The 18,039-nt window shown below is 54.6% G+C and overlaps 1 protein-coding gene across 1 annotated transcript; it reads left to right on the top strand.

Annotated features, from left to right (window-relative positions):
* The first annotated feature begins 727 nt into the window (after nt 1-727).
* Nxph3 (neurexophilin 3) lies at nt 728-4,820 on the top strand. The gene is made up of 2 exons (XM_004655548.2): nt 728-962; nt 3,311-4,820. Exons 1-2 carry the CDS (start codon nt 909-911, stop codon nt 4,013-4,015), a joined length of 759 nt encoding a protein of 252 aa, XP_004655605.1. The 5' UTR covers nt 728-908; the 3' UTR covers nt 4,016-4,820.
* The last annotated feature ends 13,219 nt before the right edge of the window (nt 4,821-18,039 follow it).

Here is an 18,039-nt window from a genome sequence, read left to right as displayed (position 1 = left end):
GTGTTATAAAAGGATGTTTTTTTTTGGGGGGGGGGATTGAGGGAGGTCACCATCCTTTAGCTCCTCATCTCTGGCTACCTCTCCCAGCCGCTCCTCCACCCCTCTTTTTCCCCCCGGCCTCCTTTCCATGAAAAGTCAGCGCCCACCCCCACCCCTTCCGCCAAGTCCCCGGGCTGCGGGCCGGCAGGGGAGGAGTTAACTCCGGAGGTACCGGCTAGGCTCACCGTACCTGCCGCCGCCGCCGCCGCCGCCGCCAGTGGGAGGGACGAGGAAGCGGGAGCCGCCTGGGCGCCAGGAGCGCTCCAGTCTGGCGGGGCGCAGCGCGGGGAACGGGCGGCCGCAGCTCGCCTCGGCCGGGCCCGGGGAGAGGAGGAGGGCGGCGGGGGGAGGCGCCCAGCAGAGGGCGCGCCGCGACGGGGCGGGAGGGGACGGTCTGGATCTGGGGGGGATTCGCCCCGGGGACGGGCGGGCGCGCGGGTGCCTCCTGCACATCTGGACGAGAGCCGAGCGGCCGGCGGCGAGCGGGGACGCGGAGCGCCTGTGGGCAGCGGCGGAGCCACCGCGCGGTTGGAACCAACCTTCCGAGACTCTCGGGGCGCACATCTGAGACCCGGAGCACACCGCCCCCCCCCCACTACCACGGGGCAGCACCGCGCGCAGCTGGACACGGGAGGGCGGGACAAAAAGAAGGAGGGCGGGGGTCGGCTGCACAGCTGGACCGGAGGGGGCGGGGTCGGTCCCAGGCTTACGGGGAAGGGGGGTGCATGGTGAGGGAAAGACGACGACTGGAGCATGGGACCGCGCTCCTGAAGGAGTAGTCTCGGGGAGGTAGAGGGGCCTGGGATTCCTCACCCTCCACGAAAGGGGGGGGGAAAGAGACGAAAAGGGGGTGAGATCCGTGGAAGAAGATGCAACTGACCCGCTGCTGCTTCGTGTTCCTAGTGCAGGGCAGCCTCTATCTGGTGAGTGGTCCGCGGGGAGCGGCGCAGGGGCGGGGGCCCGAGGGTGGGTGGGGAGAGCGCGGGAAGATGCCGAGCCCTGAAACTTTCTCCCTCGCCCCCCTTCCCGCACCCCCCCAACACACGCCAGCATCCCGGGATGCAGGCGAAGATTGGAGGCTGGTTGGGGGGGGGGGGAGAGGGCGGGTCCGAGGCCGGAGGCCGGACAGGAAGGGTTAATAGGGGCGGGGAGAGGGTGCTCGGCTGGCCCACCCACTCCGTCGCCCGTGGCTGGAGGTGCGACTGGCACCAGGGGATCAGGCCCCCTGAGCTGGGTCGCCAAGGATTTACCTGACCTCTCGGGGCACCCCCGAGACGCGTGGGGAAGAGCGAGTGGACCTGCCAGGTCAGGGGACGCAGGCTTCCCCCCTCTGATCTCCGGGGCCCATGGAACCCCTCCTGGCTCCGGGGGGCCCCCCGGCGCGCGCCAAGCCAGTGCAGACTGGGGACGGCCCCAGCGTCCCTGCCGCCCGCCGTCCCTCCCTCCCGCCGTCCCTCCCTCCTCTCCTGTTGTTTTCCTCGCCTCTCCTGGCTGCGCGCAGCCTGAGCCCCACAGGACCTGGACAGGCGGCTCCCGCCCTGGGCGCTCGTGGCGGCAGCTGAGCGGAGTGCCCCGACCCCACTGCCCCCACCCCCGCGCCCCCGGCGCCGGCCCGCGGCTTCCCTGTGCCCCAGGACGCTCCGGAGCCCCACCCCAGCCCCCAGCCCTGTGCTTAACTCCCCTGCACCTCCAGATCGCCTTCTCCCATCCACCCCTAGCCCCCATCCAGTTTCAGCGCTACATCTGGATCGGCCCCCTTCCTCAAAATGATCCCTAGTGCCAGAACCCCTACTCCAGTGTTGGGGAGCCCTTCTCCACTCCGCCCTAAACGCAGCTCTGGTCTCTATCCCTCAGCCATTCAGCTGTGACACCCCCCCCCCTAAAGTCAAGCATGCACAGGTGGGCAGCCCTGAACCCAGTCCCAGGAGCCTCCATTCCTGGCATCCCTTGTACCCCATCATGGTGACCTGGCAGACAGGGCCAGCCTTGACTGTGGGGCAGAGACGAGCTTGTCTACTATACACGGCTGCTGGCGTGACCACGGCTAGAACAAGGGACAGAAGTCCCAAGGCCCCTTGGAGCCTCCCATGCTCATCTCTCACTCATCCTCCAACCGCACCCCGTGCCTCCACCACCACCACCACCACCAGTCCCGAGGCTGCCCGCCGAGCTGGTGCCCCATACTGGTGACATAGATATATGGGTGAGAACTTGCTCTCAGAATCCAAGCAAGCACACAACCAGGCCACTGAGTTCAGGAAGCCTGCTCACCTCCCTGACGCGCTGCTGGCTCTCCCACCAGCAGGGAGCTTCCCTGTCACCAAGGGGGGCGCAGCCTGCAGAGGCAGGACAAGCCCCTGCAGAGTTTGACAGTACATCATGGTGGGGACAGGGCTTGGATAAAAGTCTTTTGAAGAGGCACCTCGGGTCTGTGAGGCAGGAGTGCGTGGTGTGATGGAAGGACTGACGCTGTGTGGCCTTGGCCTTGTGTGATGTAACCTCCGAGTCCCGGTGCCCTCAGCTGTGAAACGGGACTCACCATGCAAGCACTACCTTTGCGTGTCATCACCAGCGTTCCCCGGAGAAGGGGCTGGCTTCCATGAGCACCGTGATCTTGTGGTGTGGTAGTCACCTCTGGCTTCCTCTGGCCTTCCCGTGGTCCTGGGAAGACCCGAATTGCATCCGTACCTGACTGGGACTTTCACTGTGTTCTGGGTTCTCATTTGATGGGTTGTCGAGCTGTCTTTGCCTTTAAGGGCGGCAGTCCTCCTAGGCTAGGAACACTGAGAACTCAGGGGACTCGAATGTTCCAAAACATTCTTGTGCTGTGCCCCTCCTGTCAACAGGGGGTTCCCAGGATAGAGACGGGGCCTCCTTGAGGACAGAGCTAGTGCCTCTCCCTTCAGATTGGGGGCTTCTGCCATCAGATGGTGCTCTCCCAAGATGGGCTGAGCCTCGGGGGTAGGGGCTTTGTGTCTCTGAAGCTTCGGTCCACAGGAGAGAATTCCTGGCCATCTGTCCAGATTTGAACAGCAGCCAGTGGCGTGGCGGTAGGGAGAGTACATGGGGGTGACTCGGGTATTGGAGGCCGAGAGGAGATCAGGATAGAATCAGGTGTGGGTCAGAGTCCAGGGCAGGGCGACCAAAAGCAGTGATTCCCTCAGCCAGAATCACAGTAGCAGAGACAGAGACAAGGTGGTGGGGCGGTGGGCCAGATCTCCCAAATTGTCTGGGGAGAGGGCCCTCATTGCATTTCCAAATCCTTCCGCAGGTCATCTATGGCCAAGATGATGGCTCCCCTGGCTCAGAGGACCCTGAGCATGATGACCATGAGGGCCAGCCCCGGTCCCGGGTGCCTCGGAAGCGGGGCCACATCTCAACTAAGTCCCGTCTCATGGCCAACTCCACCCTTCTAGGGCTGCTGGCCCCACCAGGGGAAGCTTGGGGTGTCCTTGGGCAACCCCCCAACCGCCCTAAGCAAAGCCCCCTACCCTCAGCCAAAGTGAAGAAGATATTCGGCTGGGGTGACTTCTACTCCAATATCAAGACGGTGGCCCTGAACCTGCTTGTCACCGGGAAGATTGTGGACCACGGCAACGGGACCTTCAGTGTCCACTTCCGCCACAACGCCACAGGCCAGGGTAACATCTCCGTTAGTCTCGTCCCCCCCAGCAAGGCGGTAGAGTTCCATCAGGAGCAGCAGATCTTCATCGAAGCGAAGGCCTCCAAAATCTTCAACTGCCGGATGGAGTGGGAGAAAGTAGAACGGGGCCGCCGGACCTCGCTCTGCACGCACGACCCAGCCAAGGTCTGCTCCCGAGAGCACGCTCAGAGCTCAGCCACCTGGAGCTGCTCGCAGCCCTTCAAAGTCGTCTGTGTCTACATTGCCTTCTATAGCACGGACTATCGGCTGGTGCAGAAGGTGTGCCCAGACTACAACTACCACAGCGATACCCCTTACTACCCCTCTGGGTGACCTGGATGGGTCACAGAGGCCAGGCCAGGGCTGGAAGGACGGGCCTGCCAGTGCAGGAGGCTATCTGTCTGGACACTGGGCAGGGAAGGGGCTGGACCTCAAGCGGAGAGGAGGTGGGAAGGAGGAGAGGCCAAGCGGGCCAAGACCAGGCCTCCATGTCAAGGAAGGGTCCCCGGTACTGGTCTCAACCCGAAAGCTGGAATGTGGGTATTCCAGACGAGGAGTGGGCTCTGGGCATCCTTCCAGAGCTTTCTCATCAAGCTGCAGCATATGCTGGGCCCGAGACCCCTGGACAGGCAGGTCAGGTGGTCCTAGATCAAGTTATGGAAAAGATGCCTTGCCTCCCTCCCTGCCACCTAAGAAAGGACAGCAGCAAGCCAAGGGGACATGACCCTGTGGGCACTGAATAGTCGACTTAGGATGGATGGATGAAACAGCTTCCTGGGGGCCAATAGTGGTCAGCTCTGAGCCCCTTTCCTACACTAGGCTGACTTGACAAATATACCATCTGTCATCAGACAGGCCACCCCAAAATCCTTCCTTCTGTCAGCACTCTGCGCTCCTGCCACCCTCTTGCTGATGGCACGCTGCCCTTAAGCTGAGACAGGACCGTTAGGTCTTCTTAGCACAAAGGCCTCAGGCGGAAGCCCACCTGTATGCCACGTGCCTATCCTCCACCCTACCCTGTGCTGGGAGCAGTCCCTCATCAGCCAGCCCCTGGGATCAATTAGGGTTCTCCTGAAGAGGGGTGGGACCACCTCTGGCCCATGGGGGTCGCTAGCCACGTGGGGCATGGGAGGCTAGGCTGGGGGGCTGTGCTGGATATGTTCCGTAGTGTCGTCTGTGGGCCGGGGGGAGGGGTCGGGAAGTCTTGTGAAATGCCCTGTCACTTTTGTGTGCAGAGTCTTGTCTTTGGAGCAGGGAATAAAGTTTTCCCAGGGCGCTGCATTTTTGTGTTGTCCACGTTTGAGAGAGAGGGCTCCCCTGGTCCAGCCAGCAGGACCCTGGTGGGGATGGGAGCTGCAGATCTTCAGCGCCCTTTGCAGGCAGCCGGAGTCCCAAGCAGACCCCCTGTGCCTGGTGCTCATGGGACTAAGGAAGAGCTGGTGGGGGAAGGCAGGGAAATCCATGTTCCTCCTCTTTCTTGAATTGCCATCCTAGTAGGCTCTATGGAGAGTCCAATAGCAGATACCCAGGCTCATTCCAGCTCCACTATTATTTTTCTATTTAGCCTTGGATAAGTTCATTGTCATCTTGTCTCTCAGTTTGCCCAGCCCAGAGGTTCTCAAATGTGAGTGGCCATCAGAATCGCCCCAGGACTGGTGACCGCACAGCTCTCCAGGACTTCCCTAATTGAGTAGATGGGGGGGGGGGCTACAGCATGGCATCTGGAAGGAGCACGCAGCAGGTAGATGCTGACACTGCCCGGTGACCTCTAAGCAAACCCGTCTGGTGCCAGAGGACAGATTCCACTAGCTCTCTCCAGCTGTGACTCCCATCTGCCTCTTGGGGAAGAGAGGGAACAGGCTGAGGTGGTGCGGGGACATGGGGCATCAGATCGGCCACTACCTCCCCCAAGCTGGGAAGAGCACCAAAAGGGACGGCTGCCCAGTACCCTTGACCTTTGGGGGGGATGAAGGCTGGGACTCCCACCACAGCGTCCCCTCTGGAGCTCGTTCTAGGTCTGACGTCTTGGGAGATCAGCATTCAGGTCACGTGGCTCCCTTTTGTCAGTCAACTCACAATGGCGAGAGTTTTGGGGTGAGGGCCTGACTCCCCCGAGTCTTTGCCTCTGCCTATCAGCACTGAGCCCAGATGGTCCCCTTCAAACACTAACATGCAGCTGGGAGCGGGGGGGGGGGGATGGGGAGAAGGCTTGGAAGCCACCTGGTTGTATCCCCATCTTGTGTGAAGGCACCCAGAAACGGAGGTGACTGGAGGTCATGCTCCCATTCCAGCCTTACCTTGTACCATCCTGGGGCCAGCTCTCATGAGCAGACTCAAAACACCCCCACTTGACTCTTCTCTCCCTCTCTGTAGATAGGTGATTAAAGTTAGAGGGCTGGGGAGATGGTCAGTGGTTAAAGGCGCTTGTTTGCAAAACCTGCTGGCCTGAGGTTCAATTCCCCAGAACCCACGTAAAGCTAGATGCACAATGTAGCACGTGTGTCTGAGATTCGTTTGCAGTGGCAAGAGGTCCTGGTGTGCCCAAGCTTGCTCACTTGTTCTCTCTCTTCCTCTCTCTCTCTATCTCCTTGCAAATCTATATATTTAAAGTTAGAGCCAAGCGTGGTGACGCACGCCTTTAATCCCAGCACTTGGAAGGCAGAGGTAGGATGATTGCCGTGAGTTGGAGACCAGCCTGAGACTCCATAGTGAATTCCAGATCAACCTGGGCTACAGCAAGATCCTACAAGTTAGAGACCCGAGGCTGGGGGGCGCTGGCTGTTGGAATCTGGAGGGTGGCCCCACCTGTGACATCCATCAGACACTGTCTGGGAGCACCTGCCACAGCACTGTGGGGTCTAAAGGAAGCAGCCATCGGGACCCCCACTTCCTCCTCGGTGTGGCTGCTGAATGCTGAACTCTCGGCAGGACCTGGGGGCACTCTGACCGGCCCCCTCCTACTCCTCTCCTCCCACGGAGAGCCAGCTGCTGCCGACAGCTGGAGGGCCCGGCCTTCCTGGCACACAGCGCTGGCTGCACAGGGGGTGGGTTCATTTTAATAACTTCATTCCACCCTCATGCACACTCTGCCGCCTCTTTCCTCTCTCCGTGCCTTCTCCAGTAACCAGGCTGTTCTCAGCTCAGCTTTGGCTAACATATTTCCTCCCAAGTCCTAATTTTTATTATTATTGTTATTATTATTATTTTTGAGCAGCCCTCTGGTCCCTCTTATGACCGGATACCCCCTGAGCCTCTTTGATCCTCACAAGCATAGCAGGTCTACCCAACTTCCCTGGTTAAGATGGCACCCACTACTGCTGTTTCTGAGTAATATCTACGGCGTTGCCCCCTGGAGATGAGACCCTAGACCCCATGAGGCACTCTGATCTCCCACCACTGCCCTTGGAACACTCACAGGAGACTAATTCTTTTTTTTTAATTAATTAATTTATTTATTAATTTATTTATTTGAGAGCAACAGACACAGAGAGAAAGACAGATAGAGGAAGAGAGAGAGAATGGGCGCGCCAGGGCTTCCAGCCTCTGCAAGCGAACTCCAGACGCGTGCGCCCCCTTGTGCATCTGGCTAACGTGGGACCTGGGGAACCGAGCCTCGAACCGGGGTTCTTAGGCTTCACAGGCAAGCGCTTAACCGCTAAGCCATCTCTCCAGCCCTGGGAGACTAATTCTTGAAGGAGCCCTCTCTACCCCTGAATGTCTACCAAACCCTTTAGCCTTCTACTGTCTTCAGGGCAGTCAGCAACCTCCTCTGTTGTTTGGGGAGCAAGCCTCTGTCTGTCCTTCTCTCCCATCCACTCCACCAGCCAGGGGCCTTGTTTCCCCATACAGTGGAGCCACCAGAACAGATCTACCATACCGGGACACTCGCAGATCAGGAGCTCTTTGAGGCCATGGGCTGTATTTCTTCATTAGTCTAGGGAGCAGGCTGGGCCTCTCTCAACCCACTGGTCCATCCCACTCAAGGAAAGCTAGCTGGGTGGCATTTCAGAATAAGGGTCCCTGGGGCAGAGACAGATCTGCCCTCAGCACACTAGTGTCTCCCCGAGGGCAAGAACTGCAGTGTAGGTGAAGGGAACTGCTTCGGGACTCACTCCCGGAATGCCCTTGCTTTTCAGCTCTGCGCTCAGGTGCTGCCTGGCCTCAGCAGTACCATCTCTGTCGTGGTCACCTTCTCTGTAGCCTGGGAAGCCAGTGGAGGGGGGTCCGGTGACAACAAAGCCAAGCCCTCCTCTTGATGAAGCTTAAGGCAGAAGTGAATGAGTGCCTTGTCCCTGTTTCCTCTCCCCACCCCCACCCCACCCCATTCTCCTTCCCTAGATGAGCAAGCGGGAACTGAGTCACCCCCCTTCCTCATCCTTGGCAGCAATGCTGGTGACCTTGCATGTGGCACACTCCCGTGGCGAGGCCCATTGCTCAGAGATGCATGACGTGGGTGGTTGGGGAAGCTGGGGGGAGGAGTTTATGGGAGTGGAGGCAGATGAAGGTCATGGGATGACCAGGGACCCGGATCATCAAGTGGGTATGTGTAGAGAGTCAACACAGTGAACCAGTTGCTCTGACGTGGGAAGGAATCCAGTGTCGTGGCTGGGAGTAGGAGAGAGAAATGTCACTTCCGCAGACTCTTGAGTCCTGTGGTGCTGCCAGGAGAACTGGGGGCTGGGGTGACAGGTGACAAGAGGCACCGACAGCCCACCAGGCAGACGCAAGTGGAGGGGGAGGGCAGCACCCACCGATTATGCCAAAGTCCTGGAGCGGCAGCTGGCACCATCTCCAAAGCACAAATGCCAGAAAGAGACCTGAAACTCACCGGTGGGGGTTGGGTTCTGATTGCACTGGGCACCTTGACCTGCCAGACTTAAAGGAGGACTTGATAGTGAGTGGCGCCAAGGATGCCAAGTTCAAGACCCCCTAGTTTATCGTCTCAGAGCTATCTGGCTAGGTAGTCCCCAAGAACAAGCTAGCTCTTCCTGAACCACAGAGGCTGCACAGGGAACTCTAGCTGGATCTTCATCCTGTGATAGGGTGCTCTTGGACAGAGGACCATCTCCTAGCACCTCCTTATATGAAAAACATCGATTCTCCCTACTGTGGAGCATCACTAGAAAAACTGATTGCCCATCAAATGTCCCTTGTCTGGTTATTTGTCTGGTTTTTGTTATTGTTTTGAGGTAGAGTCTCCCAATACTCAGGCTGGTCTTGAACTCACAGTAATCTTCCTACCTCAGCCTCCGGAGTGCTGGAATTAAAGGTGTGCACCACCACACCTGGTTGCTCTCTTTGCTTTTTTTTTTTTTTTTTTTTTTTTTTTTTTGGTTTTCTGAGGTAGGGTCTTGTTCTAGTTCAGGCTGACCTGGAATTCACATGCAATCTCAGGGTGGCCTCAAACTCATGGCGACCCTCCTACCTCTGCTCCCGAGTGCTGGGATTAAAGGCGTGCACCACCATGCCCAGTTTCTTTGCTTCGTTTTTGTTAATATAAATTTTTAAATTTCAGAGATCCAGAGGCTCCTAAGAGCCCATCACTGAAGTAGACTTAAAACGAACCCAACATGGCTGAGGGAATTTCACAGAAGAGGGGGCAGAAAAATTGTTAGAGCCACAAGTTGGGACATTATGTACAGAGACATTGCCTCTTCCCTACAACTGATGGTTACCCCACAATGCACGACCCACAATCCCTATGGGGATGGCCAATGACCTTCATTCCCAATGAGGAGGGTCCCTTTGGAGGGGGGCAGGGATGAGGCAAAGGATGGTACCAACATGTGCTATTACATACTGAGCATGTCCATAACTAATAATTAAGAAAATTAATTTTTGGTTTTGTTGTTTTTTTGAGGCAGGATCTCATCTAGCCCAGGCTGACCTGGAATTCAGTCTGTATTCTCAGGGTGGCCTTGAACTCATAGCAATCCTCCTACCTCTCCCAAGTGCTGGGATTAAAGGTGTGCACTACCACACCTGGCTAAAAAGTTTAGTTAAAAAAATTTGTTTATTTGAGAGAGAGAAAGAGTGTGAGAGGCAGATAGAGAACGAGTGCACCAGGGCCTCCAGCCACTGCAAATAAACTCCAGATGCCTATACCACCTTGTGCATCTGGCTTTATATGGGTACTGGGGAATTGAACCTGGGTCCCTTGGCCTTACAGGCAAGTGCCTAAGGCACTCCCTCGGGCCCTCACTTGCTTTTAAACAGGGTTTATGTTAACTTCAACCTTACTCCTGGTGTGGATGGACAAAAAGGCTTCAGTCTGGAGAGTTTTTGTCCTGGTTCTGTCCTAAGATGTCTGTGACAGAAACTGCTAATAATTGCTGCACAATATTTATGATGTTTAATCTTCACTGTCAACTTGGCTGGACCTAGAATCAGTTTTGAGCTAAACCTCTGGGTATTTCCAGAGGTTTAACTGAAAGCAGGGGATACCATCCCAGGGTCTGGGGGACTGGGCTGAATAAAAAGGGCACAAGGAAAAAGCAAGCTGAAGCCAGGCATGATGGTGCACATCTTTAATCCCAGCACTAGGGAGGCAGAAGTAGGAGAATCACCGTGAGTTCAAAGCCACCCTGAGACTACCTAGTGAATTCCAGCTCAGCCTGGGCTAGAGTGAAACCCTACCTCAAGAAACAAAAACAAACAAACAAAACAACAACAACAAAAGCTGGGCAGCAGCATTCATCTCTCTACTTTCTGACCGGTGGATGCGATGTGACCAGCTGCCTTGAGCTCCCGCTGCCTTGTCTGCTCCACCGTGCCGGATCGTGTCCCTTCAACCTGTGACCCACAACAAGCCTTTCCTTCCTTCAGTTGCTTTGGGTCATGGCAACTAATACAATATCTATTTTCCCTGTGGGTCCTCAATTGTCTACCTCCTTTCACCTAGATGTGGTCACATGACTAAGATCTGACCAGTGGCAGTTAATCTAAGTGGTTAAATGGTGAGTTCCAGACCTCTCAAGATAAAAAGTGCCTACTCTTCGCTTCTTTGTCCAATCCTCCACCCTGCTGCCTGGAATATGTATGTAATCACTTGACCAGTGGCTCAAGCTGCCATTAGATTATGGGGTGGAAGGCGGGTAGAGCACGTGAGCTGGATGTGGCCTCAATTCCTGAAAAGTGTGAAATGGACATTCCATGCCAGAGCTAAACCGCCTGCCTTCAGGCTTAAAAAAATTTTTTTTTTTGTTTTTATTTGCAGAGAGAGAGAGAGAGAGGGAGAGAATGGGCACACTAGGGCCTCCAGCCACTGCAAACAAACCCCAGATGCATGTGCCCCTTGTGCATCTGGCTTACATGGGTCCTAGGGAATTGAACCTGGGTCCTTTGGCTTCGCAGGCAAACACACCTTAACTGCTAAGCCATCTCTCCAGCCCCGTGCCTTCAGACTTTTTCTGTTTTTGGTTTTTCAAGGTAGAGTCTCACTCTAGCCCAGGTTGATGTAGTCTCAGGGTGGCCTTGAACTCATGGCTATCCTCCTTCCTCTGCCTCCCAAGTATTGGGATTAAAGGTGTGCACCTCCACGCCTAGCTTTTTTTTTAATTTATTTTTATTTATTTATTTATTTTTTTGGTCCTTAGATTTCTTATTGAGAGAATGAAGTTTCCTCACACTCAACTGAAGCCACTGTGCTTTGGGGGTCTGCATTCCTTGAGGCGGTGTCTAGAGGCAACTGATTCTGTGGGTGCATGGGAATGCTCTCCTATAGACTTCAGCTTCCCCATTGGTAGAACTGAGATAATGAGTGTAGATCTTGCACACATTAGAGAGTTTTTAAAAAAATATTTTATTTGTTCATTTGAGAGAGAGAGAATGGGCATGCCAGAGCCTCCAGCCACTGCAAACTCCAGATGCATGTGCCACCTTGGGTATCTGGCTTACGTGGCTACTGGGGATTCAAACCTGGGTCTGTTGGCTTTGCAGGCAAGCGCCTTAACTGCTAACCTCCTCCTCAGCCCTACCAGAAACTTTTGTAGACTCCTAGACAAGAAGGGACTTGAAAGCTCTCATCCCCCTTCCCTCTTTCCCAGGCTGACCTGGAATTCATGCTCCAGTCCAGGCTGGCCTCGAACTCATGGTAATCCTTCTACTCAGCCTCCTAGGTGCTAGATTTATAGGCTACCACACCCTGGTCCCTCTATCTTTGGAGATGAGACAAATTGTTGTATTTCAGAAAGCCCTGTGTGTGGGGGTGGTGGGCGGGGAGGTGTCTCAGGATTTTCTACCTCTGCCTGAAGGGCCTCCAGGCCCCAAATTCATTCAGTCCCCACATGCCTCAGTCCCCATATATATTCTGATGTTGGTGACACACAATCCTCGTTAAGGGCCTGACTGATCCCAGCCAGATGGGATCCTAATTTAATTAAAACCCTTTAATTACCTGCAACAACACAGCTCTGGAGGTCCAAGACAGAAAGGGGGCATGATGGGAGGCAGTCACACAGGACAGAGGAGGGGCTGGCCTTTCAGGCCTCAGGGATTCCAGCGGAGCCCAGCATTTCTCCCACCCTAGTGGCCACACAGGGCACAGAAAGCTTGATGTGCTGGGCCCAGCTGAACGGGGGGCAGCGCGGGGCAGGCCCTTGGAAGCAGAGTACCAGACGCTGGGACCGGAAGCTTTTAATGTTTCTGAGGGAAGAACAGGACCGGCACACCATTTAAGGTCAGATCTGAGGCATTCTGTCCTAGCCCTGCCCAGGGCACTCTGGAGACCAGAGACATGGCTGTAATTTCTCCCCGGTGGTCTGGCTTAAGACACAAGGACAAGGGCGCTGGGGAGATGGTTCAGTTGGAAGCATTTGCCGTGCAAGCATGACCTCCGCAACCCATGCAAGGAAAAGCAGGAACATGATGATGACCCGCACCTCTAATCCCAGCCCTGGAGAGGTGGAGACAGGTAATCCAGAGGGCTCAGAGTCTAGGTAAATTGAACCAGTAAGCTCTGGGTTCAGTAAGACTCGGTTTCAAAAAAAAAGAAAAAGAAAAAAAAAAAGACACAAAAACAAACGGGAGCATTTCTGCACCCACTAAAAGAAACCTGTGCCCCTAGAGCATGGTCTTTCCTCAGTGTCATTGCACTGTGGATGGGAATGAAAAGGGATGACTTAGGTGGGCTGCAGGGAGGTCATGTGCTTTTTTTGAGGACTCTTCCCTGTGACGGCAGAAGGAGCCCCAGCCAGGCTAGAGCCTGCCAAGCCCTGGCAAGGACAGACTACGAAACCCAGGCTCGTGAGCTGGGCTATTTTTAGGACTTGTGGACATCATCCGTTAATACCCCTTCTGTTCTCCCTTAGTACTTATTCACTCAACAAATATTGTTTAATAAAGCCTCTCAAAGTTCCAGCTGGTCTCCACCGAGCCAGGAGATCCAGGGAAGGGGTCTTGGCTCACCCTGGAGCCATCACCTCGGAGGAAATGTTCTGTTGGGGTGAGTGTGACGTCAGGGGCTAGGGCAGAGCAGGGGGCTTGAGTAGGACCCTTCGGGGCTCGGGAATGATGGCGCCCAGCCCTTCCGTACCTGCGGTCCCCTCCCAAGCTACAAATCAGGACCCTTCCTACTACCTGGGCCTTTGTATGGCACTCTTCCTCCCCTGATGCTCCAGAACATTTCCTCTGCCACCCCGCTCTCACCAGCCTGTGAAGAGCCTGTGCCTACTCAGATGGACTGCACTGCTGAGTGCCTGCCGACTTGGGAGATCTCAGAAAATGTCTAAGCAGGAGCTCCTTCACCCACAGCCTGGAGGTCCTCCGAGGGTAAGGGCTGGGTGCCCCCATCTGCATGGTACGTCTCCTGGGGTGTCATCACTCAAAGCCCCCCCCCACGGTACCCTAGTACATCAGAGTGGGCGCAGGAGGTGGCACCTGCTATGCTGGCACTCACCCTGCGATCTTCAACCCCCCAGCAGGAGAGGAAGGGGCTGCCACACTTCCGGTCCTCCTGCACCCCTAGACCCCACCCCTGGAAGGGTGAAGGCAGCAGTCAGTGTTGGCGCACCCACTCCCCAACCTCAGTGACTGTCCTCTTTGAAAAGGCCTTCAAAACTCCGGCAGTCTCTTGGAGCTTGTGCTAGGTAGGGTCTGGTCCAGATTTACTTGGTTAAAAATAAAACTAAAAAACTTTTGGCTCCTAATTAGCAACTTAAAAAAAATATTTGAGAGAGAGAGAGAGAGAGAGAGAGAGAGAGAATGGTGCGCCAGAGCCTCCAACCACTACAAAGGAACACCAGACACATGTGCCATCTTGTGCATCTGGCTTACATGGGTCCTGGGGAACCAAACCTGGGTCCTTTGGCTTCACAGGCAAGTGTCTTAACCACTAAGCCATCTTCCCAGCCCACAACTTCTCATCGTAGTATATCAGGAATCCTCGCCCAGATTCCTTTTGTGGCTTGAAAAAGATCAACCTCCAGTGTCCCAGGGAGCCTGTGCTCCCCTCTCCCTGGGCCAGGGGAAGGTCATGTCCAGACACTTTGAGAGCAGTTGTGGGTTTGGGTCTTCATTTACCATGCGATCCTGATGCAGTCTTCTGGCCTCTCTTGCCCCACCTGCACTGGCTATCCCAGTGGGAGGCTAGACTGGCTCTGCCCACAGTGAGCACTGCGTCAGTGTGGCCGATGCCCCAGGGAAGGGGAGGGGCTGGCTCCTTCTCGTCAGGGCAGGCGGTGTAGTCCAGCCGCCCCCGCCGGACCCTGCAGCCAGACTGCCTGCAATCAAATTCTTGCTCTGCCACTTTCCCTTGCAGGCCACTGACGTTTCCCAACATCTTTGTATCTCGAATTTTTTTTTTACTCTGTGAAATGGGGGTGCTCTAAGAGGGTTGCTATTCGAACAAAACATCTGGAACTGTTGGCACAGCTGCTCAGATTACAGCTCCATCCCACGGCCCTGCGATTCTACCCTGCCTGGGTGGGAGATGAGAAGAATGGGCCTAGGCTCTAGATTCCTCACTCCAGGAAGAATGTGCAAAGGAAAAATAAATAAAAAAAAACCACTCTAGGGAAGGTCAGAAGGCTGTCATGACTTTACAAAAGACCTTCAGATGGCATCTAGGCAGATTTTCCTTGATTCTGGGTAAGCAGCGGGGCCCACGTTTACATTTCACTTCTACTGGCCCTGGAGAAGCCCCTTCCTCTGTGTGAAGGGTTTCACTGGTGTACCCCATCCAGATCTCTATCCAGAAAAATGTACACAACTTTTTAATTAATTAATTTATTTGAGAGAGACTATGAATGGGCACGCCAGGGCCTCCAGCCACTGCAAACGAACTCCAGATGCGTGTGCCCCCTTGTGCATCTGGCTAACGTGGGTCCTGGAGAATTGAACATGGGTTCTGGCTTTGCAGGCAAATGCCTTAACCACTAAGCCATCCCTCCAGCCCTTGAGAATGCAGGTGGAAGATGGTCTTTATTATATTTTACTTGAGAGAAAGAGGCAGAGAGAACAGGCATGCCAGGGCCTCTAGCCACTGCAAACCAACTCCAGATACACACATCACTCTGTGCATCTGGCTTTACGTGAGTACCGGGAAACTGAACTCAAGTCCTTAGGCTTTGCTAACAAGCGCCTTAACTGCTGAGCCATCTCTCCAGCCCCCGAAGGTCTTTATTGAGGAGCCTGATTAACACTAAAGAGCAGCTCCCCAAGCACACTCTAGGCTTGGGTGCCCCCCACAACCCTATGTTCTTCAGCCTAAGTCTTGGCATCACTGACTGCCCTAGCACCAGCTGTGCCCTGGTCAAACCCAGCTTCCTCCCTCTCTCCTTGCCCACCTGCACCACCTCTACCCACTTGGGAAAGATCAGCTTCCAGAGGGCCCAGCAAGCCTGGGCTCCCCTTTTCCAGGTATCGAAAGTTGAATAAGAAGGGAGTTGGGTTTGAGTCTGACCTTTCTGTCTTCCTGAGCCTCACCAGTTCACCAGCCTAGATGCCTCCCACCCCCGGTCCCATGCTGGTATGTGTGTGCACGCGCAAAACACGATCCTGCCCCGGGCTGGACCACCAATGTGAGGGTCTATCTGTTCAGCAATGACCTGAGTTCCCTGAGGACAGGTCTGGGGTGAGCTGTTTCTTTCCATACTCTGGGAAGGGTTGAGAGCATGGGGTGAGCCTTGAGCTCAGCGGCTATGTCCTGCTCTTCCACAGGGCAGAAGCACAGCTGAGGAAGCGACTACACTCTTCTAGCTTGCTTCTGCAGGACACACAAGCAATTCTGGCTTTGGGGGACCCCAAGTTGTGGTACTTAAGTGTAGAAAGACACATAGCTAACCCATTTATCAAGCCTGGCAGCTCGCCGGCCAAGGATGGGGGACCGCTGCCGCTCAGTCAGGCTGTGCCATCTGCCACATCTCCGTGGAGATCAGAACTGGAGGGCTTGGTGGAGGCAGATATTTAAAAAAAAAAAAAATGCAGCAGGATCAGGCTCAAGATGTCATCCTCGTGAAAGAGACTGGAGATGAGGGAGAAATGTCTAGGAAAACGAGGGAGAAATAAATGGGAGTTTCCAGGCTCCAGAAGGAGGACAGAACAGGAAGCAACAAAGGAAGGAAGAGGCAGCAAAGGGACGAAGGTCCCGCAGGGACAGGCTTGGCATCATTGGAAGGCAGCAACAGTCCAGGAAGCAGCGCTCTGGGTGCCAAGTGAGTTCCTCTCCTCACGCCTTATCTTTATACCTCCAGTCCCAAGGGGTTCTGCCCTGGCGCTTACCTTCTGCAGGAATATCTGCCTTCCTGACCTGTGGAGGTTATCACAATGGTGACAGTGATCAGCATAAGTGAAGATGAGTTATTTCCAGGTGACCAAAAGATTCAATGCAGGCTTTTCCCTGGGACCCCACTGGCCTCTTCCTCCTCCAAACATGACAGCAGTGAGACGCCTGGAGCCTGCGGGGCACCCAGCTAGCCAGTCTCCTCAAGACGCTCTTGTCAGAGTCATTGTTGCTGTGGAAGACCTCCACACACACACCCAAAGGTGCTCATCTAAGTGCCTCACTGCAGAGCTGCTAAGAAATCCTGGAAGGAAATGGACTCGAAAGGCCACAGATGGCTTAGGTTAGAAACGGAGGTTAGAAATAGTAATAATCATACAATAAGAGCAACTATATTAGTTAGCAGCTTATCTTTCTGGAACTTTTCAATGGGAAGTGCTGTGTTAAGGATGTGGCAAGTAGTTTCTAATTAATTAAAAAAATATATTTATTTGAGAGAGAGAATGGGTGCGCCAGGGCCTCTAGCCACTGCAAACAAACTCCAGATTCGCTTACGTCTCCAGATCCCACGTAAGCGAATCTGGAGTATTGCAAACACCTTAATCACGAAACCCTCCCTCCAGCCCTCTCGTTAGTTCTTGCGGTAAGGCACGATAGCACAGCCTGTAGTCCTAGCACTCTGCAGGGTGAGGTAGGAGGATCACCATGAGTTCAAGGCCAGCCTGGGGCTATAGAATGGGTTCCAGGTTAGCCTGGACTGCAGTGAGACCCTGCCTGGGGGGGTGGGGAAGGTCAAAACCAAACACAACCCAGGGGTGGTGACACACACCTTTAATCCCAGCACTCAGGAGGCCATGAGTTCAAGATCAGTTTGATACTATATAGTGAATTCCAGGTCAGCCTGGGCTACAGGGAGACCTTATCTTGAAAAAAAAAAAATCAAAAACATTCTAGAGACATCTATTTGATATGTACAATGTATGCATAAGAAAGTGAAGGTTTACCCAAGCCAATACTCTGACCACAGTCACAGGAGGTGAGAAACAGCCTTCCAGGTGCCTCAAGCTGCACGGGTGCACTGCCCTGAACCCCTCTTCCATAGCTAGTTCAGACCTACCCGTGCCCAGTGGTTGTGGCCATGACCTCATTTCTACTTAATACTGAAAACGCACCAGCTAACAGGCGAAAACTTGGTTACCTTCCCACTACCAGACAAGCCTGTTGCTTCTTGCATAAGCCCTCCCTCCCTTGGAGCCTCACAGTAGACTGTTCCCTCTCTACTGGACCTCGGGGCTTTGATGACTTCTTTTCTGGGTCCTTTCCCCAGTTCTAAACATGTTCATTTCTCTCATCCTGTAGCAAAAGAAACCCCCCCAAACAAAAACTGCCCTCCACTCATTTGCCCTTCCTTTCACAGTCAGTCCTCAAAGACTTGCCCAGATGTCCTGTCTCCAGTGCCTCACTTCCCACCCACTCACTGCCTGACCCTGAAATGACTGGTTGGGGTCACCAGTAGCTCATTCCAACGAGCACATTTTATTTTCTCTTGTGGAAACTTTAGCATATCTTGTCTTTGTTCTCTTGACTGTATTTTCCTCTACTTTTTGGTGAATTTTCTCCTACCAGCTTTTACTTGTGT

This window comes from Jaculus jaculus, chromosome 9, assembly GCF_020740685.1.
Source record: "Jaculus jaculus isolate mJacJac1 chromosome 9, mJacJac1.mat.Y.cur, whole genome shotgun sequence".
In the NCBI taxonomy this organism is placed as follows: Eukaryota; Metazoa; Chordata; class Mammalia; order Rodentia; family Dipodidae; genus Jaculus; species Jaculus jaculus.
Note: the sequence above shows the minus strand (reverse complement) of the source record. Positions and strands in the feature narration are given on the sequence as shown.

Excerpts from the sequence above, each read along its gene's own strand:
- Nxph3 (XM_004655548.2), top strand. The coding sequence starts at position 909 with ATGCAACTGACCCGCTGCTGCTTCGTGTTCCTAGTGCAGGGCAGCCTC. Across the intron at positions 963-3,310 it reads TGCAGGGCAGCCTCTATCTG|GTCATCTATGGCCAAGATGA; the intron begins GTGAGTGGTCCG and ends ATCCTTCCGCAG.